The sequence below is a fragment of the Anser cygnoides genome, chromosome Z (assembly GCF_040182565.1).
Source record: "Anser cygnoides isolate HZ-2024a breed goose chromosome Z, Taihu_goose_T2T_genome, whole genome shotgun sequence".
Taxonomy (NCBI): Eukaryota; Metazoa; Chordata; class Aves; order Anseriformes; family Anatidae; genus Anser; species Anser cygnoides.
In genome coordinates, this window is record NC_089912.1 from 44,789,544 (window position 1) to 44,805,371 (window position 15,828).

Below are 15,828 nucleotides of genomic sequence, written 5' to 3' on the forward strand. Positions count from 1 at the left end.
CAACACCCAAAATAGATGGTCTGTAATTAGCCTCTCCATCATTTCCAACTCAGCTCAGCAACCCACGCTCATCCAGCTCCCTCCCTGCTCCTTGACACCCCACCGGGGGCCTGCCCCGAGCGACCCATAAGTTACTTCGAGTCACAGATGCAAACAACACGCACCACAGCATCACAGCAAGCGAAAACTGAGCAGTCCCTGCACCGACTTGCACCTTTTTGGCGTGGGGACCCCAACTCATTTGCCCCAGCAGAGCAAACAAGAAGGCACAGGGCAGTGCTCCGGGGTCCCAGCACAACCCGAAGCCCACGTGAGGAGCAGGCAATGCACACAGTGAACGGGGCGGCAGCGCGGAAGGACAAACAGCCCTGCTTCCAGATGGATGCTCGGAGGCATTCTGCTGCAAGTGCTCCAGTAACCAGCAGCACCGTGTTAACACCACACGGTAGTCAGCCCCTCAAGTGGTCATGGAAAGGCTTAAAGCCAGGTAAGAAATACATAAATAAATAAAAATGTGACTTTTCTTTTTCCAGCTGAGTAAAGACAGGGGGTTGCAGCTTTCACACACACTTTAATGCTAGCCTTCCTCCCTGTACACAAACAAATAACAAACCATTTTTCTTCAGATATGAGAAAACAGTATTTTGCATCGCATTTAACAGGCCAGAGCAATGAACTCAATACCCTGCCCTGCCTGTCACCCTGACTAGTATCGTTTCTCGTTTTTAACTTCTTCCCTGTCTCTTCTCTTCATCCCCTTCTGTTTTCTGTAATGAGCAGTGTCTGCAGTTGCCTTCTGTTGGAAAATCTTCTCCTTTCAGTCTCATGGTGGGTACTGACAGAGACCACAAGTAGGATGGAGGCATCTTCACCATCACATTGTCTTACCACACTGTCTGTCACCTAGCCCTGGCTCCTGCACATGCGTTGCAGCATGGTAGAAAATACCTGGGTTTTGTGTTTTTTTTTAAAACATGTCAGAGCTCCCTGCTGCTTCCAATGACAGGCGAGCCATGCTGATGGCAGCCAAGCAGCAGAAATTCCTCCTGACAAGCATGCACAGGAGCTGGTGTTAAAAATACCTAATTCCAGCCTTTCTCAGCACCACTAACAAAACGCGATGCAAAACTCGATGAACAATTTACTTAGCAGAAGCAAGTGGATTCTGCTATGTTTTATTCATATTATTTTGTTGTTGTATTATCTGTTTAGAGGGAGTACAGACCAGGTCTTGCTTAAGAACTGCAGCAGTGTCATTCTGAAAAGCCTGATCTAGAGACAGCATAATGAGATGAAGCAGTGCCGAAAACACTAGTGAGAACCAGAGAGAAAAAACACATTTACAGTGGAGTACAGCACTCTTAGAAAACTAAAAAGGACCAGCAGGGTCACTGTATCCACACACTGTAACTCAGACAAGAGATAACAACCACTTCATAAAATCCTAAGAAAACTACTAGTGATATATGCATAAATTGCTAATAAGATGCCTTTCTTGGTAGAAGGATTACAGATACCTGACAGCTCCCTTGTACTTGTTTCAGCTCTAGCTTGGGCAAGCCCTAGATGAAGGCAGATAGTTTTCTCAGAGTTTTCTCTGCCTTTCGTATCTCAGACCAACAATTACTTCCTTTTGAATAACATTTAAGGACTCCTGCTCTGCTTCTGTATAATGTGTGTCATGCTCTTCACCCAAATTTACTGAGCTTTAGAAGCACCTCCTGGGAATATACATACAGAGAAGATCAAGCACGTTATGGCCCATATCCACCTTGCAAAACGGAAACCATCCGCTAATATAAAGGTGTTTGAGGAGAAACGACTGGATTTGGTAACACATGCAGCATTTCATTTTTGTGTGTTTCTTTGCACATATGCATGAAATTGTTTGGCATTTGATCGTGCTTCTAAGTAGACGTGACCACCTTATTTTGCATGGGGAACTGAAGACCCCCATTAAAGAGCAAGTTGTTTGGCTTGTTGTTATCGAAGTTCAATGGTAGTTGGAAGGGATGGTGAACCTTCAAAAAATGTTTCTCATAGCTTCCTCCAGTCTACATAATGCTTGCAGTGTGGCATGGAAGTCAACAGGGAACAATCCTATGAACATTTGTTTGGCTTCTCAAGCAACATTTGTAGCTTGTGCTGAGCTCCAAACTGCCACGACTACTTTGTTAGCTGTAAATCAGTCAGCTTGTGTGTGTCTGCATGAATATAAACACAGTCAATATTTACTCAAAATCAGGTAACCATGATATAAGAGCAACTGTAGTCACACTGAGCAAACACAGCACTCCAGCACATGAGTTCATTTGCCTCTCAGGGCACACTGACAGCATTGAAAGGCAATAGCCACTGGTTGCACCCAGTCACACACACCACGTTGACCAGACAGGAACCAGACTCAACTTGAAAGCTGCAGGGTTATGCAAACGCCATGCTGTGCTGCAGCTGGTACACTCAGCTGAGAAGAAGCATAAATTAGCAGAGGCATAATTTACAGCTTTAGACCCCAAACGAATAGTGTCTAACTGGTTAGATCATCAGATGATATGAACATCAGCTACCTACACCAGCTGCAGCTGATCTACTTTAAGTTAACTGAGTGCTAACAGTTACTCCAAGTATTTACCTACAGCTTGTAGGTACCCCCTTCCTCATATATAATAGAAAGTACTTTGAGAACACTGATATCTTACAACATCACACAGAGGTGGAAAATGACTGTTGCAACACAGGAAGTCTGCAACAGCAGCAGAAATTGAACGCTGATCACCACTGAGGTTCATCTCATGCCCCGACCACAAAGTCATTCTTTCTTATCAAAATGGGAAGCTTGTCTTTCTTGATGATATTCTTTACAGTCTTCCTAAGCTGGAGTCAACGTAAAAACAAGGTACCACTTGACTGCATATTTAGGCAGGTTAAAAAAATTTATTTTCAAGGTATACTTAGGTAATCTACAGCACTGTAAAACTGACTCAAGTCTTGTGTCTGGAGAACTTCCTGAATATTTTACTGGATTGCTCCTTGAAACAAAGCAGGCAGTAAGGCACAGTAGGGTGACGTATTGTAATTGCATCCTTTTCATGAGATCTCTAGTGATTTTGGCCACGATTTCTTACTTCTAAGTGAGTTATCGCAAGCCATTGATTCCTTACAAAGTTAACAAGCAATAAGACAAGTTAACCTGGTGCTATTATGAGGCAATAATGTTGCCATCAGTGCATGTAACCACTGTATTTTGTTCATTTTTCCCTCAGGCACAATACAAAGGAGTCTGATCACATTTTTCAGCCACTATTCCACAATTAGACTGTATGCAAACTGCATAAACAGCAAAAGCATGCTGCAATCCAATTCTCTATTAATCTAGATGATGAAATAAAGAGGCTTCCATTAAGACTCTTATTTCTTAAAGATACAAATTAGATAGAAACCAAGACTAGCAGAACGCTCAAAACTGGAGATCAGTTCTCTTTTGTCTCATCAGCATATGCTGCCGAAATAACCTGATTTTAAGAAGTGTTTGTATTTATAGAAGTCATGCAGTCACCAGTATTTTCTTAACCCCGATATGAAAACTATCACAATCGGTGGCACTGTCAAGAAATGTGAAAAGTTTTTTTGTACTTCCCCTTTCAATCTTTCTTTGCTGTCTAGCCCTGCTCCATTCTTGCTAGATGAACTAAAAAACACGTTTGCCTCCAAGCAAGACAAATGTGTACACTGGCTTTTTGGAAGTGTTCCCTTTTGTCCTTGTCAGTGCATGTAAAAATACTGAAGTTGTGAACTTTTCTTGACCTCTCCATTTCCTTTGTAGCCTGAAGAGCTTTGACATCACAGAGCATGCACAGAGAAGCAGATGTAAGACTTGGTAAACAAGACATGCAAACAGGTGAAGGAAACTTTACGGGCCATGGTTCTGAAAAGCAAAGGCTCACTAGCACAGAAACCATAAGAGATATTGTTTTCAGATCTAAAAACTTAACTCAAAGCTCTGATTTAAAGCCTAAAAAAGAAAACGGTGGTCACGAAACATACTGACAATAGTGCGCTTAAGCCCTTACTGCATGGTACAGTACCCATGACAGAAGCGGGACAACTTCATTTACTAAATTTACAATCTGGATCATCTCTGTTGTCTACCTATATAGTTCTTACAACAAGAATATTAGTGAGAAAGCCACTGAAATGGTTAAGTTCATGATTATTTTAAAATTATGTTCTCCATGCCTGGCTTGATGGCCGGGAGGTTGTCAAATAGTGATCAGAGCCCTTGGCTTATAGTTCAGAAGTTACAGCATGTGAGCATCACAAGGGAGGTTCACATTGACTGAGGGAAAGTAAGAAGCACGATGTGAAGCCATCACAATGCCTCCTCTCTCTAATACATGCACTTAAACAGTGTCAATACCAGCTTTCGGGAGAATGACTCCAGGGTGATCTAGTACCAGGGAGAGGAGAGCATGATGCAAAACAGAGCAGAGAAAAAGGAGAGAGTCTGCTCACCTATGTGGGATGCCACTAACACTAAAGCTCAAAAACTCACTGCCCTTTTTTTTTTTCTAAAAAAAGAAGAAAAAAAGAAAAAAAAACAAAACATTCCACATAGATGGTGTAGACACTAACACTTTCAAAATCAGAGCTAAAGGCCAAAATTTAGCAGTCACTGTAAACAAAACATATCTCATTTCAGATGTACTCCCTGGCAAGAACCAGACCTGCTCCAGGAAAAACAGGCTAGGTTCTGGAAGCAGAGCAGGCAGAGCAGTGCAACTTGCTTGTGTACCAGAGTTCTGCTTAGGATTTCATCTGAAAATAGCAGTACCAATAGTAGTATAGCAGTACAGAGTTTCTAAACACTGTATCACATACTCAGGAGAAGATGTCTCTGTCATGGAAATACTGATCGTGTGCCTTCGCCAAGATCACAGCTTTGCCTGCCAAGTACTCACCCCTGCCTTTGTTTCAAAATCGTGACATTTTCGTGCTTGCTTTAGCATGAGTATGAATCAGCTTTACACTTCATTTTTATATGCTGTGTTATTCCTGTGCAGCAAATAAACCCCCCTAACTAGAAGTACAGCGATTCCGTAGCAGTCGAAGTACAAAATCAACAGTTACCCGTTTTAGATCCACGCAGCACTTGAATTCTGGTCCCCCAGCAATCTAACTAGATCATTACACATCATTTAGTTTCCGCAAACCCATCTGTATAAGCAAGGAGCACTGCTGCGCTCACAAACACTGCCAGGTCCTAGTTTTGATAGCGTCATTCTCGTTTCAGACGCAGGCAGACGTGGGCGCATGTACACAGGCAGCATCAGTTGAACGCTGGCGCTGAGCACACGGCCCCTGGTACGTAGCAGGATGAGCAGCTCTCTTGAAATGCAATGGCACTTTATGGAGCAGCTGAAAAGGTGGCGGAAAGAGCCCTAGCATATTCTCAGGCACGGATATGATGTTTTACATATGCAACACAAAGAAATACAGCTTCCAGCTTTGACTTCTCAGCTACTGAAGCGAAACCACACATTAAACAGATGCGCACCAGCGGGCACTGTCAGACCCCACCTCCCCGTCCCTCTCCCCCAGTAGGGTGGGCAGGGGAAGCCATCACGCACCCGACATCTCCTGTCATGAACCACGCTGCCATTTCACTTTGCACATGCCTGCGGCTCCAAGGCTCCCTCGCTAGCTCCAACCAACTCCCGCAAATCCCAGTGCCCCTCCAAGTATCTACTGCGCACTCGGGATAATACCGGCAAAGAGTAATTTGGAGAAAATTAGTGCTTAGAGAAATTAGCTCACAGTGAGTTTCAATCTTCTGTCTATATTCCCCAAATACGCAGAAAACATAAAAGGATTTATGGTAATAAGTAATCTGGGATGCGGAGAGAAAACACGCAGAAAAAAAGCTGCATTTATAGGTCTATTCTGTTGAGCACCACTACTCATTTCACCAATACATAAGCTTCTGCCAAACTTTAAAGCTTGCTGCCAGGAATGTAGCACAAATCATGCCTTTCTAGCATTTTTGCAAGCTACCCTCTGATTTCAGGTTGACAAAGTCAGAATTGTGAGCAAAACTGTGTTTGTGTGCGACAGCAAAGTAGTTAAACAAGTAAAATTTTGCTTAACACATTACAACACACTCAATTTCATAAACACATTTAAATGACATTATAATAGAATTGGAGAGGATAATTAAGTTACAATGAGGACAACGCAGTGGAAAGTCATCTACAAGCACTATGAGATTCATAAATGAACAGTCTCAACACAAAGTCCCATTTTTGTAACAGATATGATGAGGCAATTGTTTAGATTAGTACCAGTGCAAACTACTACCTACCTCTTGGGACAGGAAGGGAATAACTTGTGCACATATAGCGTTCAGCCTCTTGACAATTTCTGCCTGCAAATGACAAGAAGAAAGAAGTTTTAATTATATAAATTCTCAGATGCAACTGTTACCCATGAGCACAGAACATATGTTTGTTTGTTTCCATCTCTAGCCATCTTCTGGCTAGGATAGCTTAGCAGAAGCATTTGGACGCCTGTTCAATAGTACCTAGCAGACAGTCATTTCTGGCTAAAAAGTTTTACAGTTTAGAACTTCCATATAAGACAAAGAGAAGTTAATTTTCATTATATAAACAAATATATTTGTTTTTAAAGAAAGACTCTTCTGGAGATTTAACAAAAAAGAAAAACAAAATACTGTGTATTGCACTAAAATCTCTCCTAAGAGGCAAAAAGAAGTATCACTTCAAATTACAACAATGCCACTGTAAGTGAAGGGATCAAATAAACCAATTACTTCTGTATGTACACTGGGAGAACATTAGCAATACTATATATAACTTCACTGATAATAATTTTACACATATTTTATAAATTTATATTTATATATTCTTGCATAGTTGTATCATATTTTTGCCATTATCAAATCCAAGGTTAACAGTAGTTACTTTCATGATGCAGACCATAATCATGATCAGAAATGGATAATATATGATGCTTTATTTCTACGCTGCAGATCAATTCTTATTCTGTGTATCTAATCTGCAAATCTCAATAGAGACAGAGGAGATTTGGAGAGATAACACAAGAATTACAGCTTTAGTGACAGAATATTTAAAGTGATGTAGACTTTCTTACAATAAATTGTAACTTTCTTATAATAAATTATAACCACGGCCAGTTCTTCATTATACAGTAGGACAGAATGCTCTTCCTCTTGCAAAATCACTAACCATATGACAAAGACGTATAAACTTGTGCAATTTGGGCTTCCTTCTTTTATCAGCAACCCCTCTGGCCTTTTTGCTATGCAGTCTCTTAAATTGCACAACCTTAGAAATGAACCGACAGAACAGAAAAGCACAGAACTAGCATTAAAAAAGACAGAACTACACAGAAAATAAACCCGTGTTCAAGGAATATTACAGTTACATAGCTACATAACCAGAAGACATGGAATGCTGGAGGTAAGGGCATGTGTGAAACTAACTCTGCCCCCTTGTGCGTACTGTGACACACTCGTGTTTACACATGCTACTTCTCAATACAATTTCTTCATTTCTCCAAAATCCATTTAAACTCCCATAGGTTATTTATGTATCAATCTCTATGTTGCACTGTCCCAGCATCTTCTCACTGATCTTCATGATTTATGCAAGTCCCCATCTCACTAAAGTTATGCATTTTAATACGTTTGACATTCATCTACTAGACGTTTTCTGTTTTACCAGCAAGCATAGACACCTTAAATGACACTTGAGAATATTTCATCACAAAGCTAAATTATCTGCTGATTTCAAAGGTCTATACATGCCTATAATATCAGATATGCTACAATGCAAAACCTAAATACTCCTTTAAATAGACAGTGTTTGCTATTTCATCCTGAGATTTATGAACTGCTTGTTACATTAAGCAATACAGGGAGCTACAAGATGTGTGTCTAAGCTTCAGCCAGAAAGGCTTCATGATCTAGTACTGCATTATTTGAGAAGCAGTATTTGATTAAGGAATTGTAGACTGTAATACAATGCACTCTTATAAAGTACCTGTGCTGTAGTAGTTCAAGCACCATTAATTCAGCCATTTCCAAATTTTGGGTCCCAGCCACAGTGGGTTTTTTTTGTTTCCCCACCCCACCCCAAGGAATCTCCTGAGTGCCTTAAAACCAAAAAGAAAACTACATGTTCTGCTCTTGAAGGCTTTTCCACATGAAGAGAAAACACCAAAGCACTGCTGTCCGTGACTCAAGGTGGAGTCCCTCTGGCCTACCCTTTAAGCAGTAATAAAACAGAAGTGATGCTTTTCTCACTATGGAACAACTCCTCCTAAACAATTCCACCCATAAAATGCCTGTCACAACTACACGCACCTCCCACACAGCCCCAGGGGACTTTTCCCTTGGCTATGCTCAGCAGAAGACTACTCCCCACCTTAGCTGGACAACTCAAACTCAGTGATCGAATACGAGCAGTTACACAACCTTAACAGACCTCTTGGTATCAGCCGCACCAGAGTACAGAACAGTGGGGGTCCCTTCATGCAGGAAGGTGAACTGAGCGAGAAAGCACCTGGCCCAATATACAGAGAAGAAAAAGAGCTCAGTGAGGGCTTTAGGAGATGCTAAGACATCCCTCAGCCATAGTTCTCAGCTAGCCATGGGGCCTGCTGGACCAGTCACAACAGAGCTGAGAAGCCTAGGCACAGCCTCTAAAACTAAGATGACTTCCTTGTTAAAATGGTCTTCACTTCCCATGGCAATGAGCTTTCCTTGTTGTGTGGTCCTGCGTACACTTGCATTTTACCATCTGCAACACTAACGCTTAGATAAAATTCAGAGCAGTTTCCAGAAAGACAGTTGTTTTGAAGAGCAAAAATAACTATTGCAAGGTCCTGGCAAGGGAAGCAAAAGGAGGAAGTGATCAGTAAGAAGTAGTACACGCCATCTCACGGCACTGCTATGCAAAAGGCAGTGATAGAGCCACCTGATGAAGGGGGAGTCAAAACACCAGTTCTGGGAGTGCCGCTTCACATGGCACTCAGCAGACCCCTCTGCTCCTCAGCAGAGTAAGCATGCAGCAAGGAAACACCCCAGATAAGCAGCAGGACTTGACTGAGAGTCTGCAGAGGTATAGCTGGACGGGGACATGGGCTGCCTGACCCTGGAGATCACAGATTGCAGGAAAGAAAGTGCCAGGTACGTGCACAAATGCTAGGAAGGACATGACACATTGTGCAGTCTGACAACCTCAAAAGACCTGCTCTGCTTTTGTCTGCCAGAGACAGGGAGACTTCACAAAGGGTACACAATCCACTTTATTATTCCACAATGCTTTGGGGCTTGACTCTAAAGCAACTGCTTTTCAACTTCCTCAGAAAGTTGTCTTTGGATGCCTCTTGCTATTGCCAAAACAGACACTGAGAACTGTAAAACAGACACTGAACTATTCTTGAATATTCGAGGATGAAGTCTTCAATAATTTCAAAAATATTCCAGAAAGGGTTAGCACTTCAGCATTAGCCCTCCAGTGCCTGCAGATATTGCTGGGAAGACTTTAATTACGCTTCAATTATTCCTTAAATTCAGAAAATAAAAAAATCAGAAGCTCCTTTACAAACGAGCCAAGAGCATGGCCTGCAGATGAAGTTCACCTAGGTTTATGTTAGGTTCATGTTCTTATAAGTGTTGCCAAAAGCATCAGAAATGCACTACAGTCAACCCTTCTTCCAGCTACTCTGAAACCCCACAGAGGTGCTGGACTCGATGGCAGAGGGACATTCAGTGCTTGGGACTGAAACATGATGCCCAAAGCAGCATACAAAATTTTAAGGGGGTCTTGCTTCTTTCCCAAATTTTCATACAATTTCTCTAAATCGTAATTTCATACCAACAAATTTGTTTCTTTAGCCATCAGCAAGTATTTATAGCAAAAAGTATGGGCAAGCTGTATGCTCACACAGCACATTTGTCAGCTTATAGCAATGAGCAGGTTATCAGAGGCAGAAAACTATATGATTTGAGAATTCAAAGTGGATTTATACGCAGCTGAGAACACATGGGTAAAAAAAGGCACAAAGCATGTTTGGTGTTTTAACTCTAAAGTCTCCTGATGCATGCTGTGTACTCAAACAGTCAAATGTGAAAGGCATTTTTAAACAAATGCTTATTATTTTAAGTGTAAAGATGGCAGGGATGCCTGAGGATACTGTTCGTTTTGCCCGAGGAATGTTGTCTGCAGTAAGCATCTCCAGTGGTCCAGAATTGAACAGTTAACACAACAACACTCAGCGATGCAAGAATGTTTTCTCATCGCCTCGCTCAGTGTTAGGTATTAAACTAATGATCCCAAACCGTAACAACTCAAGAACCAAAACACACCTTTTGTGTATTTGTTTTTTGCTTAGTATGAAGAAAAAAATAAAAAACAAAAGTAAGTGATGTACAAAACAAATCTTAAATTAGACATTTTAATTTAGTAAAAGCAAAGTATCCTCTGCCATGGCACTGCAACCACTTTTGCAATTAACTGCATAGAACAATCCAACAGCAATACACTCAAGTGCTTATTACAACTGCAATTTGACAAAAAGCTAACCAACTAAAGCTAGTTAGAGTGGATTTCTCACAAGGACACCCTAAGATCTGAAGGTGTAGACACTGATAATGCAGGCTAGCGTCTTGGTAGGCCTACTACAACCATGATTAGACAAGACCTGAAAACTCCCACTGGCGTAATGTACAAAGTAAGAGACAAAACAAAAACACAAGTCTGCGTTACATTTCCATGTTGACAGAGACTTTTAGAAATATATGTTTAAATAGCAGTTTAAGACCTTCTATTTTCTCTTAGATGCCATACCAATGTTTTTTTCATGATCAGCCTAATTGGCAGGAGAAGGAAAAAGTATGATTTCATAAAATAAGGCAGCCAATTCCTCACATTGAAAGCTAAAGTTGCCTCGGAAACACTGCTGCTTCCACGGCCATCTAATTTTGCCTCCTTTGTCCCATGGGACCAAGCTTTAGAGAGGCATCATTTATTTACAGGCCTTTCCACTGGGCTTCAGTTATCGGCCAATAATGCTGTGGACACACACTTCTAATGGCCTATGTTTTGAAACCAAGTCTAATCTAATGGCGCAGCGCCCAAACTCCTTTTCCAGCATAGCCATTAAAGGATGTAGGTTATTGCTGTTGTCACCATTGATATTTGTCATTGTAATGTAATTAGGGCCCTAAAATGATGCATTACAGCCCTTGGCACAGCTTCTATTAAAATCTTTTCTTCTGCTCACTGAACTGCGACCTGCTTTCTGATGAATAACAGACAGACAGCTTTAGGGTGAGGAGCAGATTCATCAAAGAAGTATTTTTCAGCATTGGAAATAAAATAAATAAATAAATAAATAACGGAGGGCAACCTAAGGAAAAAAGCACAAGGAAAAAAAAAAAAGAAAAAGCACAGAGCGCATTTGAATTTCATCTGACCACTTGAAATTCTGATTGCATCTGATGAATCTTTCTTAGGACAATATATTCCCAGCCTGTGAATCACATGGTTAATCAGGGCTCTAATCTGCTATCCATCAGCCTATGCCAGCACTGTAACTTCCAATCAAATTTATAGGTTATGTGGGTCACGCATCCCTGAACAACTACATTCACGGATATCCCATTTAAACCGGCACAGATTCTGAAATGCTGTTGTTAGGGTTACTGAATGTTATAATACTATTCAAAGCTTTATGAAAGCTCCTGATAAACAGCTGCTAAATTATTGCCTGTGGATACAGCATGATGCTCTGAAATAGCATTAATGGCCCAATAAAAGGGCAATTGTTCATGCCAAAATATAAAAAGGATAGCTTTTGCTGCCATAGTTTGTCAAATATGTTAACAAACACCGACACTTCTATTACTCCTTTCCCTAAACACAAAAGGTGTTTGGTTTTGCATAAAAACACACCAGCATGGAACCAAAAAGGATGAGGGAGAGGCAGGCAGCGAAGGCTCGAGTTGGAATTGTCTTTTTACTTATCTAACACAAGCTTGTATTGTCTGACTCACTCTGAGAGCCACCTAAGAAAAAAACACTATTTTAACAGTTTTAAGCTCTTTTCATAACAATTTACATTGTTGCTTTTTTTCTTTAAATGAATGGTTGAACATTTACTAACTATAATGTTAATAAATATATGTTTTCTCCTACGTTTTTGGTATGCATATAAAGAGACGATAACAAAATCATTGTGCCTGAATCTGACCCATGTAAAGGAATGAGGACCTGTATCAGTCAATAGTCCCTCAAAATTACTGAAAGGATACAACACAAGAGCAACTGCTTAATTCAGCTCAGCCAACAACATCTTTTTGACCAAAGCAATGAGGGAGCAATATTTAAATGGTGCTTAATTGCCTAGATATGCAGACCAGTATATTTAAAAATCTGACCTTCAAATATGCAAGTGCCTCTGAAAACTTGGTAATTCTGAAAAACGTTCAGCAGATAAGCCTGTGGGCAAGGCTGTGCAGAAGAAGCCCCCATGAGGCAGCCCAGCCCAGAACAGAGCTAGTTACTGGTGTCAGGGTGCTTGTGGCACAACTGCTGCCCAGCAGCCACCAGCTGCATGCAGGAGAGAGCACACAACAGACCACTACACTCCTGAATCCCCTTGACGGTAACACCTAGGGACTTAGTTCAATTCACCTTTGCTGCACACAGCAACAGTTGGACTTAAGCACATGGTAAAATATAGGAACGTGTTTAAGTGCCTTGCTAAGTATTTTAGCATACGTCCCAATTCTTAACACAACTGGAGCCTAAGAGAGAAGCAGGAGTCATATAAATTTCAGATATTGAAATACTCAGAAATGTTCTAACACATACAGAGTTGAGAATCTATTTGTTGCTTTAAAAATCTCCATTTGCATTCCTTTTTAGCAGAGAAAAAAGCAAAATTGGGATTTTATTTATAGTATATAAACTTCAGGAAAAATATTTCCACTACATTTCATGAAGTTCCATAGTTATTACAATTATAAAAAATTGCTGGTAAAGAATTACCACTGGAGGCTGTAGGTCTGTCAGTGGAATGGAAACAAAACTACTATATATGTATTGTTGAAATAAAACAGAATAATAAAACACTATTGGGAAACCCATTTCAGCAGCCAGTAGGAAAAAGAATATATGCAATTACACTTTCAGAAAAATAATCTGAAACAACTGTTATTTCAGGTTTAATTTGTTTTACACAATGCAGCCTTTGCCAAAAAGATCAATCTAGTTTATTAAGTGCTTACCAAGAACACATGCACACACCCATAGTATCTAAACAAGCATTTCACAAATTAGTGAAGAAAAAAACATTATTATACTGTATGAGACATATCACGATCCTGAATAAAGCGAGCAAAAAAGCTAATCTTAGTATTTCACAGAAAATTAACTCTTCTTTCATAAAGAAGAATGTGTTTTGTTTTAATCACAGACTGTTGTCTGGAAGTGCTTACTCCAGTTCTACAGAACTGGAGAAAATATTGCAAGCCCTGAATATAAAATTCCTCTTCAGCCATTAAGGAATGTTGTTTGGAAACAGAGATGCAAAGAATCTAGTCCTGTACTCAGAGAGAATGGAGGACAAAGATCTCTAGTGAGAGAGACATTAAACAGAAAACTTCTTCACTAAACTTGAGCAACAGAAGGTTTAATTTTTATTTGTATGAAATGCACTTATAGAGTTGAATGCAACAACAAGATCCGGCTAAATAAACACATACACCTACCCCCCCTCACTTTCCTAATCAACCTCCTTTATAAACATTGCAACTAAGCCTATGGAGTACTGTAAACTTGATAATTACCCTTTAATAAATTAATTTATGTGCTTATTTTGTACAAAATATTGAGGACAGCAATATAAGCAATAGATTGAAGTGGCACAATTTTCAAAATCAATTTACTAACATACATCCCAATCCATGGGCTGCTGAAGTGATAAGACATGGCTTTTATTTAATGTCTCAAGAACAACATGGACCTCAACTGAACAAGAAAAGATACATATTGAACTATTCATGATTAAGACAATAAAAAGAAAATCAAGTGAGCTAACAAACTTGCTTCAAGCCTGTCACTTGAGGAACTCATGTTTATTGTTAATATCAATGTCTTCCAGCAAGTAAGGACACAGAAATGCATTGCCTGGAGTGTCTCATCTTCAGTTCTTCAGGCTGCCACCAGGTAGCAAGCTGCATCCTGTCCTGCCATGCCAGAAATACTTGCAGAGCATCCAGAAGAAAGGTTGCAAATGGAATTTAAAATGACAGAAACTGGCTTCAACTTCCCTTCTTCCAAGAGAGCTCAAAAAGCAGACTGAAACAAGTAAGAAGGGACCACTGTGAAGCACGGTGGTGTTTCAGGAAAGACATCAGTAGAGCACTGTAGTACCCTAAAAGGTACTATCCCACCACTTACCAGCAATCCTCACACAGGACACTTCATAGGATCACATACTTTGTAAAATATGGCCTCATACTGTAAGAATGAGAAGATTCCAGCTTGCTCCACCATCTCAAGGAATCTGACTTCACAGTTGTTTTTGGTTTTTTGTTTTTTGTTTTTTTTTAAAGCTTATTTAAGCTTTTTTTTTTTCTTTTTAAGCTTATAAACCTGTGGCATCCCACTAAGGCAGCTTTAGCTCTGAGCTCAATCTTTTGTGTCCATCTCATAACTAATTAGGCCAGAATTTTCCATTTTAATGTTTGACCATAACAGCTGAAATGCTGGAACATGCACTGTCACTGCTCTCTTACTGCTTGACCCATCCCCTCACACATCCCTCCAAACAGTCTGAACACAGTTCTTCTGTACCTACTGGAAACGACACAAGCCAATCTCAGACTGGCCATACAACTACATACATATAGTGCTTTTAATGCACAGTTTCAATTTAACCTGGTGCAGTAAGTCCCCTATCTATTTACATCACAAATTCATACTCTGTTTATCAGGAGTTGAAGGAATTGTAATCAAAGAGAAATACTGCTGATCAGTAGTTTCAATCTGTACATCATAAAGAACCAACGAAAGGTGAGAGTCAAAACCCATTCTCAGTAGACTTATCGTTACTTTGGGATGTCCTTAGCTGCACTGGAAAAATATTAAGGAGCCAGCTTTTTAGCAAAAGGCTGAATACCAGGTTAATCCAGACAAAACCATGCTTTTAAAACTTATACAAACAGTGCTCAGGAAAGGGGACTCCGATGCTCTTTTCAAATGTTAACACAAAAGAAACACTAAAATCATTTTCCCTCCACAAAACAGTTAGAGCTGGTTCAAGTGCCCAGGTCTCACTCCTGATCCTGATCAAGTGCCCAGCTCTCACTCCTGATCCCCACCAACACTTGCCCTTCATTTGCAAGTAGACAAAAAGAAGAAAGAAAACATTCAGAAGAAGCTATAGGCCCTCATCATCCGACCTCCACTCTCCAGTTCCAGTGCTTTGGAGCAGTATGCTCCCAATGTCATCACTAAGAAGCTGATACACTATCAAGCCTTAGAGCTATGGAGATTGTGCCAGACTCCAGTTACATGTACGAGGTTGTACTAGTCCAGTCCTGACCACCAACTCCATGCAACCACTGTCAACACATTTCTGCTTTCCTCCTGACAAAAAAAAAAAAAAAAGAAAAAAAGAGAAAAAGTTTATCCAGCAAACATTGTGCTGCTCCAGGTTTAAATGAACTACAGAAAGTTGACCGATGAACTTACAAAAAGGGAAAAAAAAAAGGCAAGT

General features: G+C 40.3%; 1 protein-coding gene across 2 annotated transcripts in view; it reads right to left on the reverse strand.

Moving 5' to 3' along the window:
• Positions 1-15,828, reverse strand: part of LOC106045448 (TLE family member 4, transcriptional corepressor) — a 97,521-nt gene that overhangs the window by 59,013 nt on the left and 22,680 nt on the right. For both annotated transcript variants that reach the window (XM_066987729.1, XM_066987728.1), the window contains exon 5: positions 6,359-6,421. In XM_066987729.1, the coding sequence (XP_066843830.1) occupies positions 6,359-6,421 (63 nt within the window). The remainder of the gene's footprint in view (positions 1-6,358; positions 6,422-15,828) is intronic.